Genomic DNA, 22,593 nt, shown 5'->3' on the forward strand with positions numbered 1-22,593 from the left:
CCGAGTCCCCACTTGCCAGCAGTCACCGCCAAACACAAACAAAGGGGTGGGTGTGGTTCAACGTGTGCGCGAAATCGGAACGAAACTCGCCGACCCGACGATACATACGACCGGCGGGAACGATTGAGAAGCGGAAGGATTTGAGAGAGAGAACATTTTGATCCTCGGATGCATCGCGCAAGATGACGGACTCGCTGCACAACGCGCCCATCGTCCTGGACAATGGCTCCGGCACCATCCGCGCCGGCTTCGCGGGCGACGACCTGCCAAAGTGCTACTTCCCCTCGTTCGTCGGCCGTCCCAAGCACCTACGTGTCCTGGCCGGTGCGCTCGAGGGCGAGGTCTTTATCGGGCAGAAGGCGGCGACGGAGCTCCGGGGTCTGTTGAAGATCAGGTACCCGCTCGAGCACGGCATCGTCACGGACTGGGATGACATGGAGAAGATCTGGGAGTACGTGTACGGAGAGGGGCTCAAGACCCTCAGCGAAGAGGTGTGTGTTCCGGTAGACCGCGGGGAGATGATGGCGTTTTTCCCCGCCCCAATTTCATCTCGCGATGCTAATGCTTGTCCCAGCACCCCGTTCTCCTAACCGAACCCCCCCTCAACCCCCGCAGCAACCGCGACACGGCCGCCCAGATCCTCTTCGAGACGTTCAACGTGCCGGCGCTGTACACATCGATCCAGGCGGTGCTGTCATTATACGCCAGCGGCCGGACGACGGGTATCGTCCTTGACTCCGGCGACGGCGTGTCGCACGCCGTCCCCGTGTACGAGGGCTTCGCGATGCCGAGTAGCATCCGGCGGATAGACGTCGCGGGCCGCGATGTGACGGAGTACATGCAGACGCTGCTGCGCAAGAGCGGCTACGTCTTCCACACCAGCGCCGAGAAGGAGGTCGTGAGGCTCATCAAGGAGTCCGTCACCTACGTCGCGCACGATCCCAGGAAGGAGGAGAAGGAGTGGGCCAACAGGACGGACTCGGCCAAGAGCATGGAGTATGTTTTGCCGGACGGTCACAAGCTCAAGGTAAGCAACAAAGCACTACTTTCCGTCGGGAAAAGGATTTAGAGAGGGGACGAAAAGTGCTAACCGTGATGCTAGATTGGCGCGGAACGCTTCAGGGCACCAGAAATCCTTTTCGACCCCGAGATCATCGGCCTCGAGTACCCGGGCGTGCACCAGATCGTCGTCGACGCGATAAACAGGACGGACCTCGACCTGCGCAAGTCGCTGTACAGCAACATTGTGCTCTCGGGAGGCAGCACGCTAACCAAGGGCTTCGGCGACCGTTTGCTCACGGAGCTGCAGCGGTTGGCCGTCAAGGACATGAGGATAAAGATCTTTGCGCCGCCGGAGCGCAAGTACTCTACATGGATCGGAGGAAGTATCTTGGCTGGTCTCAGCACTTTCAGAAAGGTGAGTCTTCTTTCCCCCGCTTGGGTCGACGAAGTGACATACTGACAACCGTGACAGATGTGGGTGAGCATCGACGACTGGCACGAGAACCCGGATATCATCCACACCAAATTTACGTGAGACGGCTTCTGCGTTTTGAGTTTTATACGAAGCGGCTTTCTAGATGCGTTTACTCTGCACATTCTTCTGCCCACGCTTTTTTCCAATAGAATCTGGGTGTGTCTCCATTAGATGAGCAAGACATACACCGTAGACGCGTGGCGAAAGAAGGGAATGCCTTTTCTTCTCGGTTGTCAATCAACGTATGTGTCATGGGAAGACGACGGGAAGAGAACCGGAGGGAGGACTGGCTAGATTTTGTTTTCCAAAGATTACCCCCTTCTAAAAAAAAAAGCTGTCCCTGGCGTTGCGAGAGGCCAGGGGTTCAGGCAAGGTAGGCAGCATGTTGAGGTAATGAGTCAGCTAGAAAGTTGAGAATGATACCCGAGTCTTGTTGTCCCTTTTGTGTGTATGATAAAAGCTGCGGACTGCTAGCATGTATCACCCGTAAACGACTTACGGACGACTGAAGGCTCTTGTAGATGACGGGCTGCGTATGTTCAACTACGCAACGCCCGCAGTTGCGCTCTGGCCTTGAGTGCCACGACTGTCACCTGCCAATGACGGGGCTGACTTGTGACATAGATATCAGAGCCGAAATAAGAAACATGCCTTGGGAGGATTGAAAAGCAACGATGCCGAGATAAGACGAGAAGGAAAGATGGTTCGTGGGAGCTCTGACCTCTTTGATAAGGATAAGGTCTCATCTATTCTAGAAGGCTGTTGCTTTTGGAATAAGCAATGTGAATACTCACATGCGCAGGCCATGTGCGGGCGAGACATTTGTTTCATGTCGTGCGTTGGGAGTATCGGGTATGGCTTACGGGCGTGTGCTATTTAAGGGTGTTTGGGGTGAGGATCTAGAGTCTCTTGGGCAACGAATGTCAGAGCTCTCGGGTTGATCAATGATTAAGAAAGGATTGTTTGTGGCTTGATTGAGGTGACATGTGATGCGATGCTATGAGGCAGGAGGTTTCTATGATTGGCATGAGGGTTTGACATCATTGTCTGTTTCTGCCTCTGAAGTATTCTCTCATAGTTGTGGTGCCTGAGTGTAGTGTGTTTTGAGTGGTTTGCGAAGTCGTCCCTCCGTTTACTGTTTCTCAGGCAGCTTTCTTAAGGAGTACGACGACGTACGTCAAGATATCGTTGTCTGGTGATTCTAGGTTGATGAAGAGCAAGTCGTGACATTGATATACCTTCAAATGATGTGGCTCATGACTGTTCCCAAAGATGCTGCCCATTTCTACAAAGTCTAATAATTGTTTCCTGCTGTCTTCCGGGCGGTATTCCGATGTTGGTGACAACAGGTGTAATAATATGTAGTATATATTTGGGCAATTTGGTTCATCTGCTTGAACTCGACAAACCATTGTATGGGATGGCGAGCGTAGAGCCCAATTCTCAAGTCCTTTTCAAGTCCTATACTTTGAACCATTGTGGTTTAGACACGGGGAGCACGGAGACTGGCACATCTCCGTCGATATCATTGGAAGAGCCGCCCATATCATTTGCTGCGCCACTGTCCGTCAATGTTGTCCAGCGCCGGTTTATTCCTGTCATAGTCGTTCCGAGAGCTTTCGATTCAGTGTTGGTGTTGCCGTTGTGACTATAAAAGATGATTCGCAACCTTTGGGTTTTTGAGTCACAAACAGACTAGCAATCATGGGCGATTGACTTTCCTCTGGTTCTTCTTCGTAAGGTGCCGGTGGCCTCTTTTATTGACCATGCACAGGGGTCGATGCCGTGCACTCGTGTTGAGTGAGTTTGTGCGAGGAAGAGGTACCAGTTCGACAAGGCAACGTCCACGAGGAATCGGCAGTTATGCGTTTGATATTCAAAGCTCGAGTCATAGGCATTGTTCAGGATCAAGGTGGAGTATTTGAAGGTTTATAAACTTTCAATTCAAGGGCTCCATCATCAGATGGGCCATGCTAACCAAATGAAATTGGGGGGTATTGTGTCGACTACTCGACTTCGCTCAAAAATCGTAAAACGCCCATTCTTTTTTCCCGCTATGCTCCCATGTCTCTGGCATCTTCCAGCCAGAGAATGATTTCCTGCAAACGGTTTCTTCGTGTTTGCTCCAAGGCAACAACCTCCCGGTTCTCTCTGTGAGAACCTCCTTTGCTTTTCCCCCAATGACCACATAAGTATCCGACAAATGACTTTTTTTTGGTTTCCAAACGCCTTGCTGAGTTCCGTTGCTTTTTTATGACATGATTTTGTTGATGTAGTGGAGACAGTAGACCACGAGAACCGCTCAGTTCTTCTTGGAAGCGAGACGGCGAAGGAAGCTGCCGCCGCGCTCCTTGATGGACTTGAGCGACGAGCCGGACGAGGCGGAGGACTCCTCGCTCAGGACGGAGGAGGCGTCGGAGCCCTTGCGGCGGGAGACGTTGCCGGCGCCGCCGATGCCGACGTGGCCGACGACGGCGCGGTCGCGGACCTGCTGGCGGTCAAAGTCCTCATCGAAGCTGATGACGGGCCTCTCGGTGGCGCTGTGGGCGTTGCCCGCGCCGCCGATGCCAGAGTAGAAGCGGCGGGCGCTGTTGTTGGCGGAGACGGGCTTGAGGGGCGTGGTGACGCCGGTGGCCGGGGTGGTCACGGGGGCCTTGAAGATGTTGCCGGCGCCGCCGCGGCCCGAGTAGATGTAGGTGTTTGGTACCACGGTGGGGTGAGGCTCTGTGACGAAGATTTGGGAAGGCATCTTGGAGGATGTGTGCGTGGTGTTGTATTGTGGTGTAGGTTTGGTGTAGGTTGTGATCCGTGTAAGTGGGTTGGTTCACGGGTTGTGTCGTCTGAACTCTCGGATGAGGGAACGGAGCTTGGATGAAGCAGAAGCTTGGATGTCTTGGAATGAGTCAATGATGGGAAGCGAAGTCGATCGTGAGAGACAGAGGAGGGTCCATGGTCTATATAGGTTTTGTTCGTCTTTCAAGGCGTGAGCGTGAGGAAGGAGGGAGGGGTGGTGGGCGGCCAAGTACCATCGTACACATACACGCCAGGGAGAAACGGCGGCCAGGCTCTGCGGCGTCCGCCTGACGTGTAAAAAGTTTCCCATGGGCTGAGTGACGGCGTTGCACTGGGGGGGGGGAGAGAAGAAGTCACCTGGCGGTACGTAGCTATGTACAGCTCGCGCGCCCCATTGCAAAAAAGAATTTTTAGCGCTGGAGGGAAAAGTTTTGGCGGCTCTATTGCGGTGCCGTAGGTACCTACTTCTCAGAGGGGACAGACGGGGGGGCCAGAGTGGGAGCGGAAGAGGGACTGAGGGGGTAGATCTTGGTTGCAAAATTAGGACGGTCCCGAGGCCCCGAAACGTCGGGAGCGGAGCTAGTTGCTGTAGGCTAGAGGCCAGAGCTAGGGCTGGCAGAGCTTGGTTTGGGACAGCTCATGGGTAGCTTGGTTCGCTGTCGTTGGTTGCTCTTGTTCCCCGTGACTTGGACCAGGGTACCAGGAGAGTGGTTTCTGCGCAGTGGAGTGTGAGAATGGCCAAGGAGGAGTACCGTCGTAAGAGCTCGAAATGTCTTGATACAGCTGGGTGGATGACTGCGCGTCGTCCTCATTCCTACGGCATTCAGAGGACCAGTTTGGGGCTTGACTTGCATCAATGGGATGATGAAGACATGTTGGGACGTAACAGTAGGGGTGAGACAGGGTTTCTGATCGGAGGCATGCTGCATATGCCGTCGGCCTACCTCTCCCCTTGCTTAACTTACCTCGGGCATGCTCCTGGTGTTAGAGAGCCATCAGTCATCGGCCTTTAAGGAGTTGCGTGTAAGACGCCCGGACATTGGATATTGAGAGTCTGCTGTTATCTGCAAAATAAGCAAACCCAGATAGGATATCTTTCTGGATTTGTTTATTCTGATAAGAAGCACAAAGAAGCAAACAGCAAACATGTCCAATTCGTCGTCAGCCAAGTACGCATCATGTCGAAACGGACATGTCCGCGCAAATTGCCAATTGCACCGGCGCAAGGCGAGCTCCTCTGAGATGAGGTGGCACCCTTCTGTCCTCGTCTAAACCAGATCTCAGCTAAGCAGTTTTTTCTCGAGTCTTTCGGTCTCCCCACTTTCCACAGTGGCCCCGCGTGATGCAAACCTGCTACCGGATGGCGTTCTAGAGTCACGCGGGGCCACTTTCTGAGGAAACGAAGAAAAAAAACACCTCGAAAACCACAAGACGCCATTGCGTTCTGAGGCAATCTGTTAGCAAAGCGTTACCCCATCGATTGCCGCTTTCGGCTGTAGCGTAGCACTTTGGGCCACTCAGAGGCTTGGACCACAATTAGGGAAAGATGGGGCTAATGCAAGGAACTGGAAAGTCTCCTCTGGACTCTGGACCTCTGGCTGGAAGTTTTTTTTTTTGGTGCCAATTTTTTCTGCTCTCTCAGTTTCTGTTGTCCGCAGAGCTGGATCTGCTGCCAGCATGTTTTGTTCCCGTGTCCGTCGAGACCGGCGAGGTACCGCTACACATAACCCCCTGTCTAGGGCCCCACGACATGGTCAACGACGTCAAAGATCCAATTTGGGGCCCCCTGGCGCGACCAGTCAGCAGTTTCCTGGGGGTAATGGAAATTCTGTTTGCCGCGACGACGACGGTCACCAGACCTTTCTGAACCCATGTCGCAAATGCCACGATTCTTGTTGCAAGTTGAGGAGTCTGGGGAAACCGACGCCCTCGTCTGTCGTCTGTTCGTCGTCTGGGTTTTTCATGGGCCCCGCCTTCGTTGGCGGGAAACGTGCTCGCTCGAGGAGTTGCTGTTCGTTGGGGTCGTGGCTGGGTGTGTTTGGTGATGTGACGCCAACGTGTGGTCTCATTTCGCGATATCGTTGACGAATGCTGACGAGTGGTTTTGCCATGCAGATTGAGAGTGCCTCAACCGTGGGTTTGTCGTCGACAACGTGCTGAGGCGTTTGGCTGACAAGATGATCATCAACCTGATTGTCCATGAAGTCTGAGCGGCAGACGGGCTGTAGTTGAGATCCCAGAGTCTTCGAACACGTTGACAAACAAACGCAGATTGTGGTTACAGCCGGCGACTTCGCCAAGCACCCCTTTGCAAGTCGAGGAGCTCTCGCAGTTTGTCTAGTCGCCCTCGACGCCCGCAACATCTTACAGATCACAACGGTCCGTCCCGCGAAAGCTGCCATCTCAAACTCCCCATCCTGCCCATCCTGCCCATCCTGCCCATCCTCCCGTCGACGACGACAAACGTCTCTGGGTCTCTCGCTTCTCCAGATTCGAGCGAGTTCCACCGTCGGCGCAAATACCCAGGTCTCAGATCTCGCTAGCAACACAGAACAAAGCCGTCCCCGCCTGGGCCTCCGTCCCCCGACGCGCCGGCACGCCTCCCTCTCGCCCACCTCACCATTACGTACAAATTGCAGCTCTCTCTGCCTTCCCCGGATCTTCACCTCTTTCTCTCCCCCTTTCGCTACCCCGCGTTCTGCCGACTGAGGAGGCAAAAACCTTAAAACAGGTCGACGGTGCGGTGTGACATCTGATCAACAACACTGCCCGCTTGCGAGAGGGCCTGGAAAGGGAGGGTAGGGATGCTCCATTCATTAGGTAATGGCGTTCTACTTCAGGGCTCAGCGCCCGCAACAACGTGGTTGGGACTAGCGGTCGAGGAACGGCTGTCTTGGTCTGTTTGATGGTGGCTGGGACATGTTTTACCCAAGGGAGACGCGCGTTTGATGTTGTGAGACTGCGTCTCTTTGTGATGTTGGTGATCTTCCTGTGAGTGAGAAGCCACCCCTGACTGTGGTGAGGACGAGCATCCCCGAACGATACTTGATGTGCTCGTGATCTGCCCCAGCCAAATGACAGTATCCATTCAGTGGCTTTGTAGATTCTCATGTGTATGCTAGTGTAGTCCTCCTTAGAAGCCGGTCGCGTGGCAATCCTGAGCCGGACTACTTATTGCTCTCAATGCCCTACGTCTGCAACGGGTTGAGCATAGCCAGGCCCTCTAAGGTACCTGGGGCAGGGGCTACGGTCCATAGATCACGCACCCTGCGTACGCAATGGCGAAGCTTTTCTCATCATCTTCGGGACTGTCTCGCAATGGCTAACAGACGAGCCGTAACATGCGGGACTAGGGTGTCCAGAGCCGTTTTGCCGAGGCTCGTCATCACGATATTCCCCACAGATCTCGCGTAGTCATCACGGGTTATGGATTAGTAACAAGCCTTCAAATTCAGTGCATAGTATGAATGGCACAAGGGACTTTAGCTAATACTGAGCAAGCTAAGGCTGCATTAAATGGTGGCTTTGAACGAAGAGTCTCATGCTCGGAATAGAATTCTCTCCCGGTCCATTGCCGAAAGCCCGGATTGGAAACTTCTAAGTCCTCTGCTCTTTTGAGTGGGTTTGTGGAAATGTCTGTATTCTCTGGCCGGAGTTAGTGCCACGAGGACGTTTGCATTCATTCGCCGTTTCGCGCGGCTGTCCTCGGTTTATGATATCGGAATACTCCCCGGAAAGCGGTAGGATATTCTCACCGACCTGCTCTCAATGCTATGGGTAGAACCTTCATCTGCATAGATTTCGATAATGGTTCCAGTGATAATCCGTATGCAAACCGCCCAAGATGATCGATTGATCTGGTTCCCCGGTGAGTCAGTTCAAACTTCAAAGGGTTGGTTACCCTTATGCTGAAATGCTTTGCGGAGTGTCAAACAATCTTTCCCTGTATCAAGCAATGTATTGGGTAACAGCGATACTCAAACTCTTGATTGATTTCACCCACAGCGACAAGAGCTGGTTACCTGACGGGGTTTCCTACAATGTTCACAACGATCATCTCGAGATCCTGATGGCGACAAGACTGAAAACTCAATTCTAGGCCGACATAGTTTTGACTGACGCAAAGACGCCAATGTCGGCTCTCATTCCGAGTACGTCTGGGAACACAGCACTCAGCAGGGTAAACCGATGGGAGTAGATGGCAACCCCTTGCGTGGAGAAGGGTTTGCGGCCAGACGGTGAGCTCCCGTCGTGTATCACGTACGAATGATGATGAGAAATCGTAAGACAGAGCTCGGTGGTGTTGGCCACACTCACAAGAGAGGTTCATTCGTACATGCTTTGATCATTAAACTTTTAACGAGTCCAAGACGGGGAAGCCTGACACATAATGTGAAGACGTCTCATGCTAGTGACTGTCGATTGACAATTATGGATGGCTGTTTTGGACCTTAAAACCTGGCTTGAACAAACCTTAGACGATATGAAGCACATATAAAAACTATGTAACTGTTGAGAAGCTGGATAGCCTCTTTTCCAACAGAATCTCGTGAGCACGAAGAGGAAGTAGATGCACTCCGGTCGACCCCATCTGACCAACAGAGGCAAAGCTGAGGAAGCAGTTAGCACAACGCCCCCAGCTTCATGTGGCTGTTAATCGTTTCGCCTTGGTTCATCTCTGTCTGTGTATCATCAGAAAAAGATTCTAAAGCCGAGGAAGTACAACGGTACTGGTGTTTGGTCCTCCGACATGACTTTTAGACACGAAGGTAGGTACCACTAATGTGCATGAATGAGATAGCTCGCAACTGCTTTCAGGGCTTACTATGACTTGGACTATATCGAAGGACGACCTCAATGGCGTTTCGTCTCTATTTATGGGGCGGAAGCCATGGACTCAGCATTGATAAATCATGGCTTCAATTCAGAAAATACAGTCTTTTACTATCTTTGACGAAGAGGCCTCATTGTCAAAGTTGTCGCCGAGTGTTATTGTCCATATCATGATCTATCCTTCAAACCCGATGCCAAATGGAAATGCTCTTGCTGTTTCAAGACAATCTTGTCTCATCGCGTTGGTATTTACTTCTTATTCGTACCGAATGAAGCCAGGACCGCTGTGCAAGATCCTTTCGTGACAGTTTCCCAAACATTCCCTTTCACGTCCATGCAAAAGACTGACAGACATGTCTATCACTTCTTTTAGGCAGGTAAGCTCAGATCCAGCCAATTTGGTGTAGGAAATGACCGTTTCGCATTTGCTGCAATATTTGTAGTGCGTCATTCCCAACACCAAAGACACCACCGCAGACGGTTTCAGATGATATTTTCTCATGAAAAGATCTATAGCTTATGATTAACAAAGCCAGCTCTCTAGGAACGAAAACTAAACCTTTCGGTTTGCAATGGTAAACATAGTTGGAAGGCGTCTTCAAAGGCAAGGCATCAATGGGGGACACACTCGGGATTGGGCATTCAAGTAGCTCTACCGCATGATTCCATGGGAATATTTCGCAATTGTTGACGGAAAAGTCTCAAGGAAAGCATCGGGTCATTGAAAGTTTGAAGCTAGGGTAACATGATTGAGTTCTTAACCTGCCGCCAAGGGCATGGAGAACCGGATGGTTGCCAAAGCCACGCCAGCGAAACAAAGACAAGATTGTCTAGTCGACCGGGCATTGTCAAATTGCGTGTGTGCTTTATACTGTAAACAACTGGTATTCAGAGATAAGGCAATGACCACGGCTTACATTGTATGATGACAAGACGTTGTGGCAACCATTAATGCAACTGGAGCAAGAACGCGATACAAGACGAACCCTTTATCAGTCGTCTCTTCGTAGAATCTCAACTCTTGTGCTTACCACCGAGAAATGGGCAGGAGGCATGCGATAACCAACAAAAACATTGAAACGGCTCGGTTACAGAAGCTGCCGAGCTATTGCTTTACCGCCAAAATCAAGACTGTGGTGTCTTTGCTGCTGCACTAAAGCGACTATTACTTTTTAATATCCGGAATAAGTAAGAGAAATTGACAAACACTACCGTGAGCCTGGTGCATCAATCTTTCCTCCTGTCACAAGCCACACCGTCGTAAAGTCCCAAAGCGCTAAAAGCCGAGAACTGCTGTCACTCCTTCAAGTTCTGGGACAATTTGTGGCGCGTGTGACGGAGTAATCACTGCATGACTGTCTTTTATACCTCATTCTAATGTTGGGAACGTCCGAACCGTGAGTCTGACTTTGCTGGGCTCTACCACTTATCTCAATAGGTTTTCAGTGTGTTATTACATGTGGTAAAGATTGCTTGAAAACTTACCTAGTAACATATAAAGTATTTAAGGCACAGCAAAGCTTACACCAAAACAAGCCCAATGTGGTGGAAATCACACTCTTCATTTGCCCCCGACCGGTGAGACGATGGCTGCATCGCATGCTTTTCATCGCGAGGTGACATTACATGAAGTAGGTACAGACATGGAGAAACTCATACGACTAGTCGAGTATTCAGTCGGAATACTGTTCGGATGATCGACCAAGAAGACGAAGTCTTTGATACTCTGCCGCATCCTTGATAGTTAATGCTTGGGACATGACGTGAATACCTTGAGTAAAGATATGTTGAAGACAAGCGTAGACATCCATCTCTGGTAAATCAAGTATTGTGTTTCAACGATATTCTTGGCTAACCTGATACCTAGCGCTTTTATATGCTTATGTCGGCTTGATGAAAGCAATATATTGGGCCAAAGTATTGCCAGCGATTTGCGATTATACTGTAGCAACTCAAGTGAGTCCCGTTGACCTGCAGAAGCACACATCTTTGAAAGACGCTCGATAGCGTACTACCCGATAGTCGATTCTCTAATGTTGTCAAGCCTCTTCCCAGTTTCCGTCCTCCATCTTCCTCACCAACGTTTGACCCATCCACACGCCGCCTGAGTCCAGGAGTCAGAACTTCTTGTACTCCCCATCAACAAAAGTGACATCTGATGGCAAAGCCGCAACATCCCCCTCAGCAAGCTCCAAATAGAACTTGCCATGAGAATCAGCCCCAAGATCCCCGCCCGCTCCACTTCCGTCCTCCTTCCTCTCATCAGCATAGAAGAACCTGTTACCCTCGTTAGCACCCCGTTCACAGGGATATCCTCAAGGCTAAAGCCCGCAACCAAGAAACTTACCTCCATCCCTTCCCCTTGAAAAACCCATCAGCAGCCCCAACCCAATACCACGCCGCGCTCTTCCCAATCCCCAGCGTCAACAGAAACGGAACAGGCAACGGCCCGGTATTCAAATGGTTTCCCGTCATGATAAACCTGCCCCTCCCCTCCCCTGCCTCCGTCCACCCCTTCACGGCCTCCTGCGCCGCCACATACGCACCCAGCGCGTTCACCCTCAGATCGCCCTCGACTGTCCCCACGTCGAGGCTGAGCAGGTTCTCCGCGTCGCGCGGCTGCGAGACCGTCGCCGCGTTGTACACAACCACCCGCGGCGCCGCGCCGCCGAAGTGGGACCGCACAGCGGCGAACGCGGCGGAAACCTGTGCCGGCACGCTCAGGTCCGCGCGGACGCGCAGGAAGGAGGTTGACGGGTCAACGGCCGGCGGGGAGGGCGCGGAGCGGCTGACTAGGGCGACGGTGTAGCCCGCGTTGGAGAAGTGCTTTGCGATGCTGGCGCCGACGCGGGAGCCTGCGCCGAGGATGAGGAGGACCGGGGGAGACATGTTGTGTGCGTGTGCGTGTGCGTGTGTGTGTGAGAGCTTGATATAATTGTGTGTAGATGATGTTGGATAGAGCTTCTGCTTTGAAGACGGATTGGTTCGAGCAACGCTTCGAAGGACTGACTTATATATCCATCATTCAGATTGATGAACATGCGTTCACGTACCCAGGGGCTTTGTAAATCGCCCACCGATGAGTCCCAGGCATGTCTTGACGATCAAAGCCGCCTAACCCCCCTTACGACGCCGTCCACCCTCATGAATCTCACTTGCATTTACTCCCGCATCACTATGCAGACCACCGACCTGACAAATGACACAAGCCACAAGATGAGCCTGTTGCCGACTCCCCCATTCCAGCAACGTTACCAAATAGAGCCTCACCGAGTTCAGCGAGGGGAGTAGCGTCAAGCAGGCACCGTTGTGCTGCTTTGGTTTTGTTACCCAGTTTTTTTTTTTAGTGTTCTAAAAAGAGATTTTTTTTTACTAATAAGCTTTAAGGTATTGATAGATATCCTGCTATTTAGCCTTATCTCTTAAGGTTATAGAGAACCTTAAGAGAAAGGATTAGTATAGCTATAATTAGCTAAGTAAGGATTATAATACTATAGCTTTATTCTTATTATATATATTACTCTTAGTATAGCTAAGATATTAATAGCCTCTAGTCTTAACTAGTATAATATTACTAATATATATAAGAATATTACTAGTAACTTTAATTACACTTTAGATCTCTACTATTATATTAGTTTCTAGCTAAACTTTTTTAACTATTATTTTAATTCTAAGAGAAGTATTAATATTTTAATAGTAAATAACTTAAGTAACTACTAAAATATTTAAATATACTTCTTAAGTACTTATATAGTTCTTTTTAGTATTATATAATATGAAGTAGTAATCTATTAAACTTAATAAGATCTTAAAGTTATACTAATTACTATTAATAATAGTATTTTATACTAAATATTAGATATAGCGTAATTAAATATTTTAAGAACTTTAATATAGTAAATAGCTTTATTAGCTAAGATATAGTAATATTAAGTATAGGAGGATTTATAGTAATATAGCTACTATAAGTACCCTGTTAATTAGTCTCGAAAAGTCTCTTTTTTGAACCACGCAGCTTATATAACGCAGTTACCTGGGGCTGAGGCCCGCAGGCAGCACCGTTGTGCTGCTAACTTTCTCCTTACCCAAAGACCAAATCGGAACTGGGCGTGGGGCAAGGTAAAAGAGAGTCAGCCACGCTGACAAACCCCCATATACCACCAACTCGACCGGCCAAGACAGAGGGCAGTGCTCGGAAATCCACAACCGAGAGACAATCGTCGCATCTGAGGATTCAATCACCATAACTTGGTACAGGTAGTCAATCGTCTCCATGCCCCCGCCTAGCATGTATGCGAAGGATGCGCGCGGCTCGCATTGGTAAAACCAAAGCATTTCGTCCGCATTTACATCCGCGTCTGCATCTGGCGGGCTTCCGCCAAATAACGCCAGGCGCGCGCGGGACTTGACTAATCCAGCCCAGCCTGCCATACCCGTCAGTCGACTGCATACATCATTCAGACTGGCTGATAAATCCAGGAAAGAAGACCCATTAGCCAACCCACAACATCACGCATTCACTTCCCATGCAAAAGGCCCAAAAGTTGTCAAGGCAGGGTGAAAATTCCATTATCCACGACTACAATTACAGTCCCCTCCTTATGGTATCTACCTGAACTTGGACTGCCAATGAAATACCTCACGCAGTCCCCCGGATTCCAGAAAAATATGTGGTATCAACCAACTTTCACATCATGTGCGTTTCAAACCCAATCCTCATGCCTCGACTTGAGGGGGGAAGGGCCATATCGCTGTTTCCCTCCCCTCAAAACATCGCTCAAACGCAAAACCATCAATTGCGTGTCATGTCGTCGTAAGGTCGAGTAGCGAAACACTTTTCCCTCTGTTTCCTCCGCTTCCTCCGTCCGGACTCTTCTCCTTTTTAGGTCCGTTGCCGCTTGACAGATCCTTCCCTGCCATTTCTATAGCAGATTGCACAGATCTGCTTCAATATGTCTGATGATTATAGGTTGATCATGTGGTCAAGCTATCCAGTAGCATCAACTCATGTGGCAGTGCTCACTCTCTTGTACCGAATAAAAAGACGTTGCGATGGAAAATTTCTTCTAAAACGTGTCGGTCTCGTTGCTTGCGACAGTGCCAAAAGTGTCTGTGAAATGTTAGAACAAGCTCTGGTCAACATGCGTAACAGTCTGCTTACCTCTCTTGCGACGTCGCTCTTCCCTGGCGGCTTCCTCCTCCGCACTCTTGGGGGTCATGGCCCGGGGTCCACTGGGCCTGCGAGTTGGCATGCCAAGAGCGGCGTTGAGGTTACGGTTCTCCAGCTTGGGGCTGTCGGTGTAGTTGCTGGGCTGGGTGCCCGGCCCGGTGCCATAGCCGCTCTCAACGCTGTTGTAGGGGAGAGGACTGGTCTTCGATGCCAGCTTAGAGATGCGGGCCTTGGAAGGCGTGGTAGCCCTGGAGGGAGTTGTGGCCCTAGAAGGGGTTGTGGCCCTGTCATCAATGGGCTCCTTAGGGGGCCGAGGAGGACCTGCAGGGGACGAGTTCCAGTACTCGCCGGTGCCAGCGCCGGAATTGCTGTAGCGGTTGTTGGCATTCGCCGGGAAGCGGTTCAAACTGGTAGCCGAACCGGCCCAGTCGGCAGTGTTGGGCGACATCGGCGTGTCGTACTCGTAGGCTTGGCTCTCCAATGCTGCCTTGAATCTCTCGGTCTGTCCTTGGCGTGGCTGGGGATGCTGGAGGTTGACCGAGTTACGGTGTGCCTTGTATTTGGGATCCTCAGGGGTCATGTAAGTGCCAGGCGCAGGCGGGACGGTCTCAAGCCGCTGGGGAGGAACGAGGTCCTGTTGGGAGAAGCCAGAGTGCAGCTGGTCGCTCTGGTAGTCATCTTGATAACGGTCGTCGTATCGGAAGTCGGATCCGGACCTGGAGGGAGGGTGCTGAAGGAACTCTTCTTCTTGGTCTTTCTTGCTGGAACCGCTCATGCGGAAGGCTTTGCCGACGCTCGTAGCTGTCGACTCAGACCACCGGGAAATCTTGGGGAACCAGCTGGAGGATCCTCGGGACTTGTGCTTCTTCGCCTTCTCCGTCTTTGGTGTGTTCTCGTTGCTCATTGATGCGTTGCGCGTGTGGGGTTGTTGGGGAGGTGTACTAAGAGGCATGGAGTCGGCACGCTGGAATTCACTTCTAGGAGTCTGCAGACCCTGGTGGTATTCCTCCTCATTGTCTTCGTGGACTGTGCTGATACGGTTGGGTTCGTATCCCATCTTTGAAGGACCACGCGACTGGGCAAAGGAAGACATGCCCGAGCCATGGCTTGTGGAGGAGGTGCCAGCTTGGCCTTCAGGCTCGTAACCGCGGTCTTGCTCGTACTGCATCTCTTGGCCAAGATTCTCATAAGACTGACCACCGCCAGGTCGCACAGTCTGGGCCTTGAGGGTGTCGACCTCGCTCAAAAGCTGGTTCAACATGTCCTCAATTCTGCCAAGATCGTTTGTGCCCTTATTGCTGAGACCCTTGAGAGCCTTGCGGAAGAAGTTACTCTTCTTGGTCGTCTCATCAAGGGTGCTATGCTGGGAAGCTGCACCGCTCAGGCCCTTGATGGATCGCGGGGGAAGGCTGCCGGGGTAGGGACGGGGACCGCCGATAACGTTCTTGACCGTCTCCTCGGTGTTCTCCTGGACCTCCTTGATAATGACGTCTTCAGTGTTGGCAAGGAGCTTCTTGAGGTCCTCAAAGGAGTTGCGCATCTCAGCTGCGGAACGGACGAGTGTGACGAGAATTTCAGTGTCTCGGGCGCTTCTTTGGGCGTCGCGGACCATAAGCTAGAGAATGTCAGTGCGTATTCAAATGTGGAATCGTTCACAAACTTACATGTTGCATAAGAGCGATGATGTCCTTGGACTCGATGCTGTCGATCCCGTTTCCGGTGGAAGCGTCGTAAATGGGAGAGGCCATGCCCTGAGACATGCCACTGAGGTGCCTCGCGTGCTGGGGCATGTAGAAGGGATCCTCCGCACCGGGATCGTTAAAAGGCATAAGAGCCTTGCCCTTGGGCTGGCCGTTGGGCGATTGAAGGGGGCCCTGGGAGATGTAGCCTTCGTCCAGGTTCTTGTGAACAGGGCTGCCATGGTAATGAGCATCGTAAGCATCATCGAAGCCACGGGCGCCGAGGAGGTCGGGATTGTCAATGGGGCTGGCACCGTCATACGGGTTTGTGATGACAGTGTCCCGCTTCCGCTCGGCTGATGTGCGCCGCCACTCATCCTCGTGTTCTTGACTTGGCTGGCGGTGGTGAGCCAAAGCTGCACCGACAGCAGCCCCTGTGGCAGCACCGGCGGCGGCCATGCCCAAGCCGTGGCCATGCTTTTCACTGTACTCCTCAAATGTGCCGACATCGCTCTGGCGAGGGGTAACGTCTCCAGGCCAGTGACCGTGGTCGTCATTATCGCTACCGCCAAGGGGTTCGCGGACGAGAGACGGGTTGGTCAAGGCGTCGTCGTCGACGTATCCGACCTCAGGCATGGGATCATGCAAGGCGGGCATGGCACTAGCACCCATCTTTGGCTGGTCTTCCAAGTCGAGGCGGTCGACACTGTGAGCCGGAGTGTGGTTGGGCTCGCGTCCCTCCATAGTTCGCTGCTTGAAAGACTTGTTTCGTCCGATGCCGTCACCAACCCACTCGTCTTGTTCCTCATCGACTTCTTCAACAGTTGGCTGCTTCCTATCCTTCGCAGCTTTCAGAGCGGCAGCGGCAGCGCCAACGGCTCCTGCGGCAATCGCCTTCTCGGAAGCCGTGGGCGAGTGTCTTGTTGAGGTAGATGGGGAGTTCTTGTAGCTCAAAGGAGCAACCTTCCTACCGTACTCATCGAGGTCGTACTCTCCATTGAACTCTCTTGACCTGCTCTGGCGGCTAGAGGTAGGCGTCCGGCTGCTCTCACGCTCACGCTGCTCGAAGAATTCACGGTGGCTAGCGACGGAGCCCTTCTCGGGGCTGACCTCGCGCGATCGAATGTTAAGCTTGCTAGGCTGGTCATCGTACGAAACGTTGGAGTCTCCGTAAGAGACTTGAGAATCCCTTCCGTACTCGTAACCAGATCCAGTGGTCATGATAGACTGATCGAGCATGGACCCGTCGATCAAGGAAGCGACATTCGATTCCACGCCGTTCGCTACGTGGATAATGTTGGGGTTGGCCATAATACCGCGTACGGCCTGGCCGGATCCCAAGACATCACTGCCTTCGGTGTACTGGCTGTTGCGGTAATCAGCATCGCTGTTCTCCGTGAGCTGGCTGTTCCTGTATCCAGCCTCGCTGTCTTGCGTGAGTTCGCTCTGTCTGTATCCAGCCTCGCTATCCTGCGTAAGCTCGCTCTGCCTGTACCCAGGTTCGCTGTCCTGTGTCAGCTCGCTCTGTCTGTAGCCAGCCTCGCTGTTCTGCGTCAACTCGCTGTTGGGGAAGCCGTGACCGGGTTCTATGACGCTGAATTCAGATTGTTCGTCGAAGCCTCTGCCCATTACGTTGCTGGGTATCGATGACGAAGGAGACAAAGCTCTCATGTCCGGTTGAGAGGGGTGGGACTTTGTCGGTGATGCAGTGCCATGCGACATTCGGGAATCACGCTGAGCAGCGGTCTCACTTCCAGCCTCAGTGTATCCAGAAACACTGTAGATGGGGCTCAGGCCGCGGCGTTCGGGTTGGTACGGGACATACTTTAGAGGAGGCGGTACATCCTGGGTGTTGTAGTAGTCGAACTCGTTGGAATCGTCGTAGTCGCCGTCACCATCCACACGGCTTCGGTCATCGTAGTCGTCATAATCATCGATCCGCGACTGGTTGGGGCTGCTGTAATCGTCTACCTCACGCTGCTCGGTGAGTTCTCCGGTCCTGGTGCGGGACAGCTCTCTCAAATCACCATGCGACACGTTGGCGTGTTTCGTGCCCAGAATTTGCAAATTGGAAGTTGGTGTTTGAGCTGCTGGCGTCTGGGTAGGTGTTGGCGTTGATGCGGCAGAAGCAGCATTGCCCCTGGCAACCTCCTGAATAACAGCCTTCTCTTCCATGGCGGAGTGAGGGCGGTCGGCGAGGGAATCTACCGACAGAATTGAGGTGCGAGTCATCTCTGAAGGATTGATCTCACTCATCAAGGGCATTGGTGGTGCAGGGACCTCTTCCTCCTCAAACTCTTCGTTGTACTTCTCACGACCCAAGCTGCGGCTCCTAGCTGATCCATCCGCACGCCGTCTTCTGCGCTGTCTTCTGTCGTCGGCTGGTGGCGAGGTTGCATCCAACGCGGCCGCAGCAAGGCCAGCGACAGCTGCACCTCCTGCGGCAGCCTTGAGCGCTCCATTGCTTCGTCGTGGAGTGTCATCGACTGACAGTACTGACTCTCCCTCAACAGACTCGGCGATGCTGCGAGGTGACTCGGTGTATTCATGCCGGGCCTCGCGATCTCTGCGCTCTCTGTGACGACTGTCGCGGCCAGATTCGCTGCGCTTGTCGGATCTGCGTCGGTCGACCCCCAGGTCCTCCCGAGAAAGGGATGTGCCTGTGCCGGTGGAGGTAAGAGAGCTGCGACGACTTTCGCGCTTGCTTTGCTCGCGCTTCAGAGCACTCAATTCCGGCAGGATCAGTCGGCGAATGGCGTCCTCGACGGTTTCCAACAATTTGGGGTTGTTGATGGAAGACTTGGAAGCTCCAGAGCGGACAGAGCTCTGATCATACGAGCGATGGCTGGGAGAAATGCTGGATGATAAAACGCTGGAATCTGCCCCAGACACGAGCGAGTCAACGTGATTGCGGCTAGAGCGTCGCCTAGGCGATCGCGTTCCAGCCTCGGATTGCTTTTCGCTGATGCTGCTTGTTCGGCTTTTACTTGAGCGGTGCTTGCGGTCTTTATCCTTCAACTTCTCACCAGAGACTCGCCTCTCACCGCTGTGTCTCTTTTTGCTCCTCACTTGGTCGGCAGCAGCAGCACCAGCCATTGCGCCAGCAACACCGGCAGCCATCTCGCCACCTCGAGTCGAACTCTTGTTGCGTCTAGTCTCGGACGATTTTGTCAAGACGGTCGAGCCGGGAGAGCCGTCTAGGAAGCTGTCATTAGGAATGGCCGAGATCTCGGAAAGGTTTGGAGGCAGGTAAGTAGATTCGTGTGCAGCGTCGACGTCTGGGATCAACGGGCTCGCTGGTCTTCGACGACGTCCGCTGCGGTCGATCTCGATGTCGATGGGGTTTTTGGACACATTGGACTCCTCGGTGGCGGAGGCGTAGGATCGCATACTCTCTCCGTCCTCGCCCTCGAGGGCTTCGACGTCCAGATGGGACGAGGTTGTGGTGGAGGGTTGTTGTACACGACGGGTCAGCGAGGCCTTGCGGACGCTGCTGCTCTTGGTCTCGGTGATCTGGATGTGGTCGTGGCGGTGCTTCTTTGACGGTGTCAAGCGCACGCGGACGCTGGGCTTACGGCTGACGGAGCTGGAGTCGCCAGGCTTGCCACCCTCGAAATACTCGATCAACAACGAGGTCTGGGAGCGATTGGCTCTGTGGCCGCGGGTTTTGATGGTGACGGGAGTGCCGTCTGAGGGGAGAGAGTAGTGGGAAGATTCGTCGTTTGGCCTGGACACATCGGTCGCCAATTCGGTGGGGGTGATGGAGTCGGTCTCGGTCGGGGCAGGGAGTGGAGGAGGCTTGTTCGAGTCAACACCCATTGTGTGGTGAACAGCTCGAGGCCTCGGCGACGGAGCGGGTGGTGTTGCGCGGGCGCGGAAGACGAGTGCCTCTCGTACTGCGGCTCACACACCTCTCTTCTTTGCTTTCTCTTGTCCTTCCCCTTGGATCAAGGAAAGAAGGAAGAGGGAAGAGGGAGAGGTGAGTGTGAGTGGGTTGCCGAAGCAGGCGGGCAAGGGTTTGTTGTGGGTGCCGGTTCGCCGTTCAAGACATCAGGAGCAGTTCGTTACTGCGGGAAAAAAAAAAAACTGGGCGGGCTGGGCGATAAGCTGGGCAGGCAGGCGAAGCGAGGCGAGCTCACGCCGTTTGTTGGGGGCCGTTGCGATCCGGCGATGTTTGCGCGCAAAGAGGGGGGTGAATGTCAAGAGGCAAAAGTAGAAGAAAAAATGCGGTATGTGGCCGCTGATGCCACACGCACAGCAATGAAAAAAGCAACCAAGAGGAATATTAGGTGGTGAAAAAAGTGAGGGAAAATGCGTGCAGCAGAGCAGCAGTGTATGATGGCGCAAGGGAAAGGCCGAGTGGTCGAGGTGCAGTGCGAGGTGAGGTCAGGTAAGGTTGGCGGTTCCCAAACTGGGGTGGCTGGGCTGGTGGTTGCCCCAGTTGCGGATCTTGAAGCTGAACCAGAGAGGCAGGTAAGCTCCAGGGGTAGTGCCTCCTTTGATTTTGCGACTCGCTTTATTTTTTTAATTTCTTGTTTTACACTTTTTGCTCCTCCGACGTCGAGGCTGTCGCTAGATGCTGAAACAGAAATCGAAAAGAATATCAAGTCGAGAACGAAAGTGTGGAAACAGTTTTTGAGAAGGTCGGGTTGTAGCAAACGGTGGTCGATAATAGAGGCGCAAGCGACGAGGTGAGAAAGAAGAGAGAGAAGGCGACAGACAAACGACGGGCAGCACCGGGGGTCGAGGTAGACGGCGGCGACAGTGACAGCGATGGACAGGTTCACAGTCTGGGATGATGCAAGGCAGCACAGCACACAGGCACAAGCTTGAAGGGCAGAAGGGACAAAAGTGACAGGGAAGCAGGCTCGAGGGAGGGGGAACGCAACTAACAGATGGACGCTTCGTCGGGCTCTTCTGCCTCTGTCTGTGACGGCGTCTCGCGTCTGACTCTTGGGTTTCTGTGGTTTGCGGCCTACAGGGCCTCCCCCGGCTCGTCCAAGCTTATGAGGCTTTGTTATTGCGGTACAAGATCAACGTCGCGGCAATCTATGGGCGCTAGAGGTACCCGTCGTCATCTCAACTTCTCAAGTTGGTAAGGTGAGCGCGGGAGCGGGCTGGGCTGGGCCGGGTGTTTCTGGTTCTTTGGGCTGCGCTGCGCTGCGCTGCTCTTGGGCTGGCTGGGAACACTGGTCGACTGACAGACAGACACTCGGAACTCTCTGAGGCGAGCGGAGAAGAGAACCCTAGGTCCTCCCAAAACCTCAGACGGGAGCGTTTTCGCCTGACTTACGGGTGAGATGCCCTCTGCTTTCGTGGTCAGAGATCAGAAGGTACACTCCAGAATCCAAGAAGCTAAAAACGGGTGCGACTGTGACGGACCAACAGATGGGCTCTTGTCCCACGAGGGTGGAGGTGCTTGATGAGTTGTCCCTCGCTCCCTTCCCGAAAAGAGCTGGGAAGGCACCGGGAGACGGGCCAATTGCCGCCGCATGCTTGGGGCGTGTGAAAAGGGCCTTGCATGAGGGTGCTGCTCCAGCAGATGAACGATCCGACTGCTTCTCATCGACGGCAAAGGCGTGGCTTCCCTTGCCCTTCACCGTCTCTTCTCCCGCAGCAGCCAACCCTGTCCGCACGTTACGTCTCCTCCACCTCGCTCACCCAACGGCAGCAGCTCACTTCACAATCCGTCTGCTCACCCCTCGACCCTACCTTACCTTAAGGTAGTCAAGCAACAACTTAGCTCAAACGTTCAAACCTCGAGACCCAATTCTTCATCTTCGCAGCTTCACTTTGGCATTCTCTCCCTCCGTTGGTTCTTCTGTCCCAAAACTCACCTGTTTGTCTTCTCCTCCCGAAACCCCCTCGGCTTCTCACCCCCAGCCACCCCGCCAAACAGATCGCAATCATCCCACTTTCCTGTCTCTTTCACTCACTCTCTCACTCCCCCAGCCCCTCCAAATCCCCTCCGCCCCTCTCCCCCTGCGCTCAAAAAGGATCCCCTGTCAGCAATCAAACCCGACGGGCCCCCACAGTTGGCGACCTGAGTGGAGGCGAAAGCTCGGGCGTCACATTTTTGCCTGGACGACGGGAGGAGACTCGTGGAGAATGATCAGCCACTAGCAGGGCGCAAAAAGAGAATAAGGAAACAAAAATGGGGAGCTAAGGTTCTTCCTCCCGGTTGCTTCTTTTTTGGTTTTCCTACCAAGAAGTCAACGGGCTGGAAATTGACTGACACGCCTACGAATACGGATACTTGCGTCCTGCTTCCTTGCTGCCGCCGCCGCTGCTGACATAACAAGGACATGTAGAAGTCCCAAACCTGATCAATGGGGACCAAGTGCAGCGGGCCAAGTGAGATGCCATTTCATCCGCTGGCACCTGAAACCGCATGTCTATCCGCCACCCGTGGGCGGCGCCGAACTCATGTTTGGGACACAGTCCTACTGCAGAGTGACATCCGGACATCCTCAGCACGTCTCTGGCCGAGGCTTGTGACCCCGATTTCAATAAATCCGCCAAACACCTGCTTAGTGCCGTCGACCCCAATGAGAATCTCAGTTCAGCTGCACATGGGAGATAAGCAGTACTAACCGCCGCCCAACGGTGGCAACAGCCCCGCGTCCATCGGGACAAGC

The 22,593-nt window shown here is 53.0% G+C and overlaps 4 protein-coding genes across 4 annotated transcripts; 1 reads left to right on the forward strand and 3 right to left on the reverse strand.

Annotated features, from left to right (window-relative positions):
- Positions 1–182: 182 nt before the first annotated feature.
- On the forward strand, positions 183–1,537 carry ro-4 (Actin-like protein; the record flags this gene model as incomplete). The annotated part of the gene is made up of 4 exons (XM_032033512.1): positions 183–491; positions 575–1,027; positions 1,103–1,417; positions 1,475–1,537. The coding sequence occupies 4 exons, from the start codon at positions 183–185 to the stop codon at positions 1,535–1,537; spliced, it is 1,140 nt and encodes a 379-aa protein (XP_031887388.1).
- A 2,242-nt stretch (positions 1,538–3,779) lies between these two features.
- On the reverse strand, positions 3,780–4,226 carry CGGC5_v015921 (uncharacterized protein; the record flags this gene model as incomplete). The annotated part of the gene is made up of 1 exon (XM_032033514.1): positions 3,780–4,226. One exon carries the CDS (start codon positions 4,224–4,226, stop codon positions 3,780–3,782), a length of 447 nt encoding a protein of 148 aa, XP_031887245.1.
- Positions 4,227–11,220: 6,994 nt separating this feature from the next.
- CGGC5_v015922 (uncharacterized protein) lies at positions 11,221–11,992 on the reverse strand (the record flags this gene model as incomplete). Its single annotated transcript, XM_032033515.1, has 2 exons — positions 11,221–11,380; positions 11,451–11,992. The coding sequence occupies 2 exons, from the start codon at positions 11,990–11,992 to the stop codon at positions 11,221–11,223; spliced, it is 702 nt and encodes a 233-aa protein (XP_031887246.1).
- Positions 11,993–14,172: 2,180 nt separating this feature from the next.
- CGGC5_v015923 (uncharacterized protein) lies at positions 14,173–19,774 on the reverse strand (the record flags this gene model as incomplete). Its single annotated transcript, XM_032033516.1, has 3 exons — positions 14,173–14,216; positions 14,268–15,891; positions 15,941–19,774. 3 exons carry the CDS (start codon positions 19,772–19,774, stop codon positions 14,173–14,175), a joined length of 5,502 nt encoding a protein of 1,833 aa, XP_031887247.1.
- Between the last annotated feature and the right edge of the window lie 2,819 nt (positions 19,775–22,593).

This window comes from Colletotrichum fructicola, assembly GCF_000319635.2.
Source record: "Colletotrichum fructicola Nara gc5 chromosome Unknown KSG_Nara_v1_contig10, whole genome shotgun sequence".
NCBI lineage: Eukaryota > Fungi > Ascomycota > Sordariomycetes > Glomerellales > Glomerellaceae > Colletotrichum > Colletotrichum fructicola.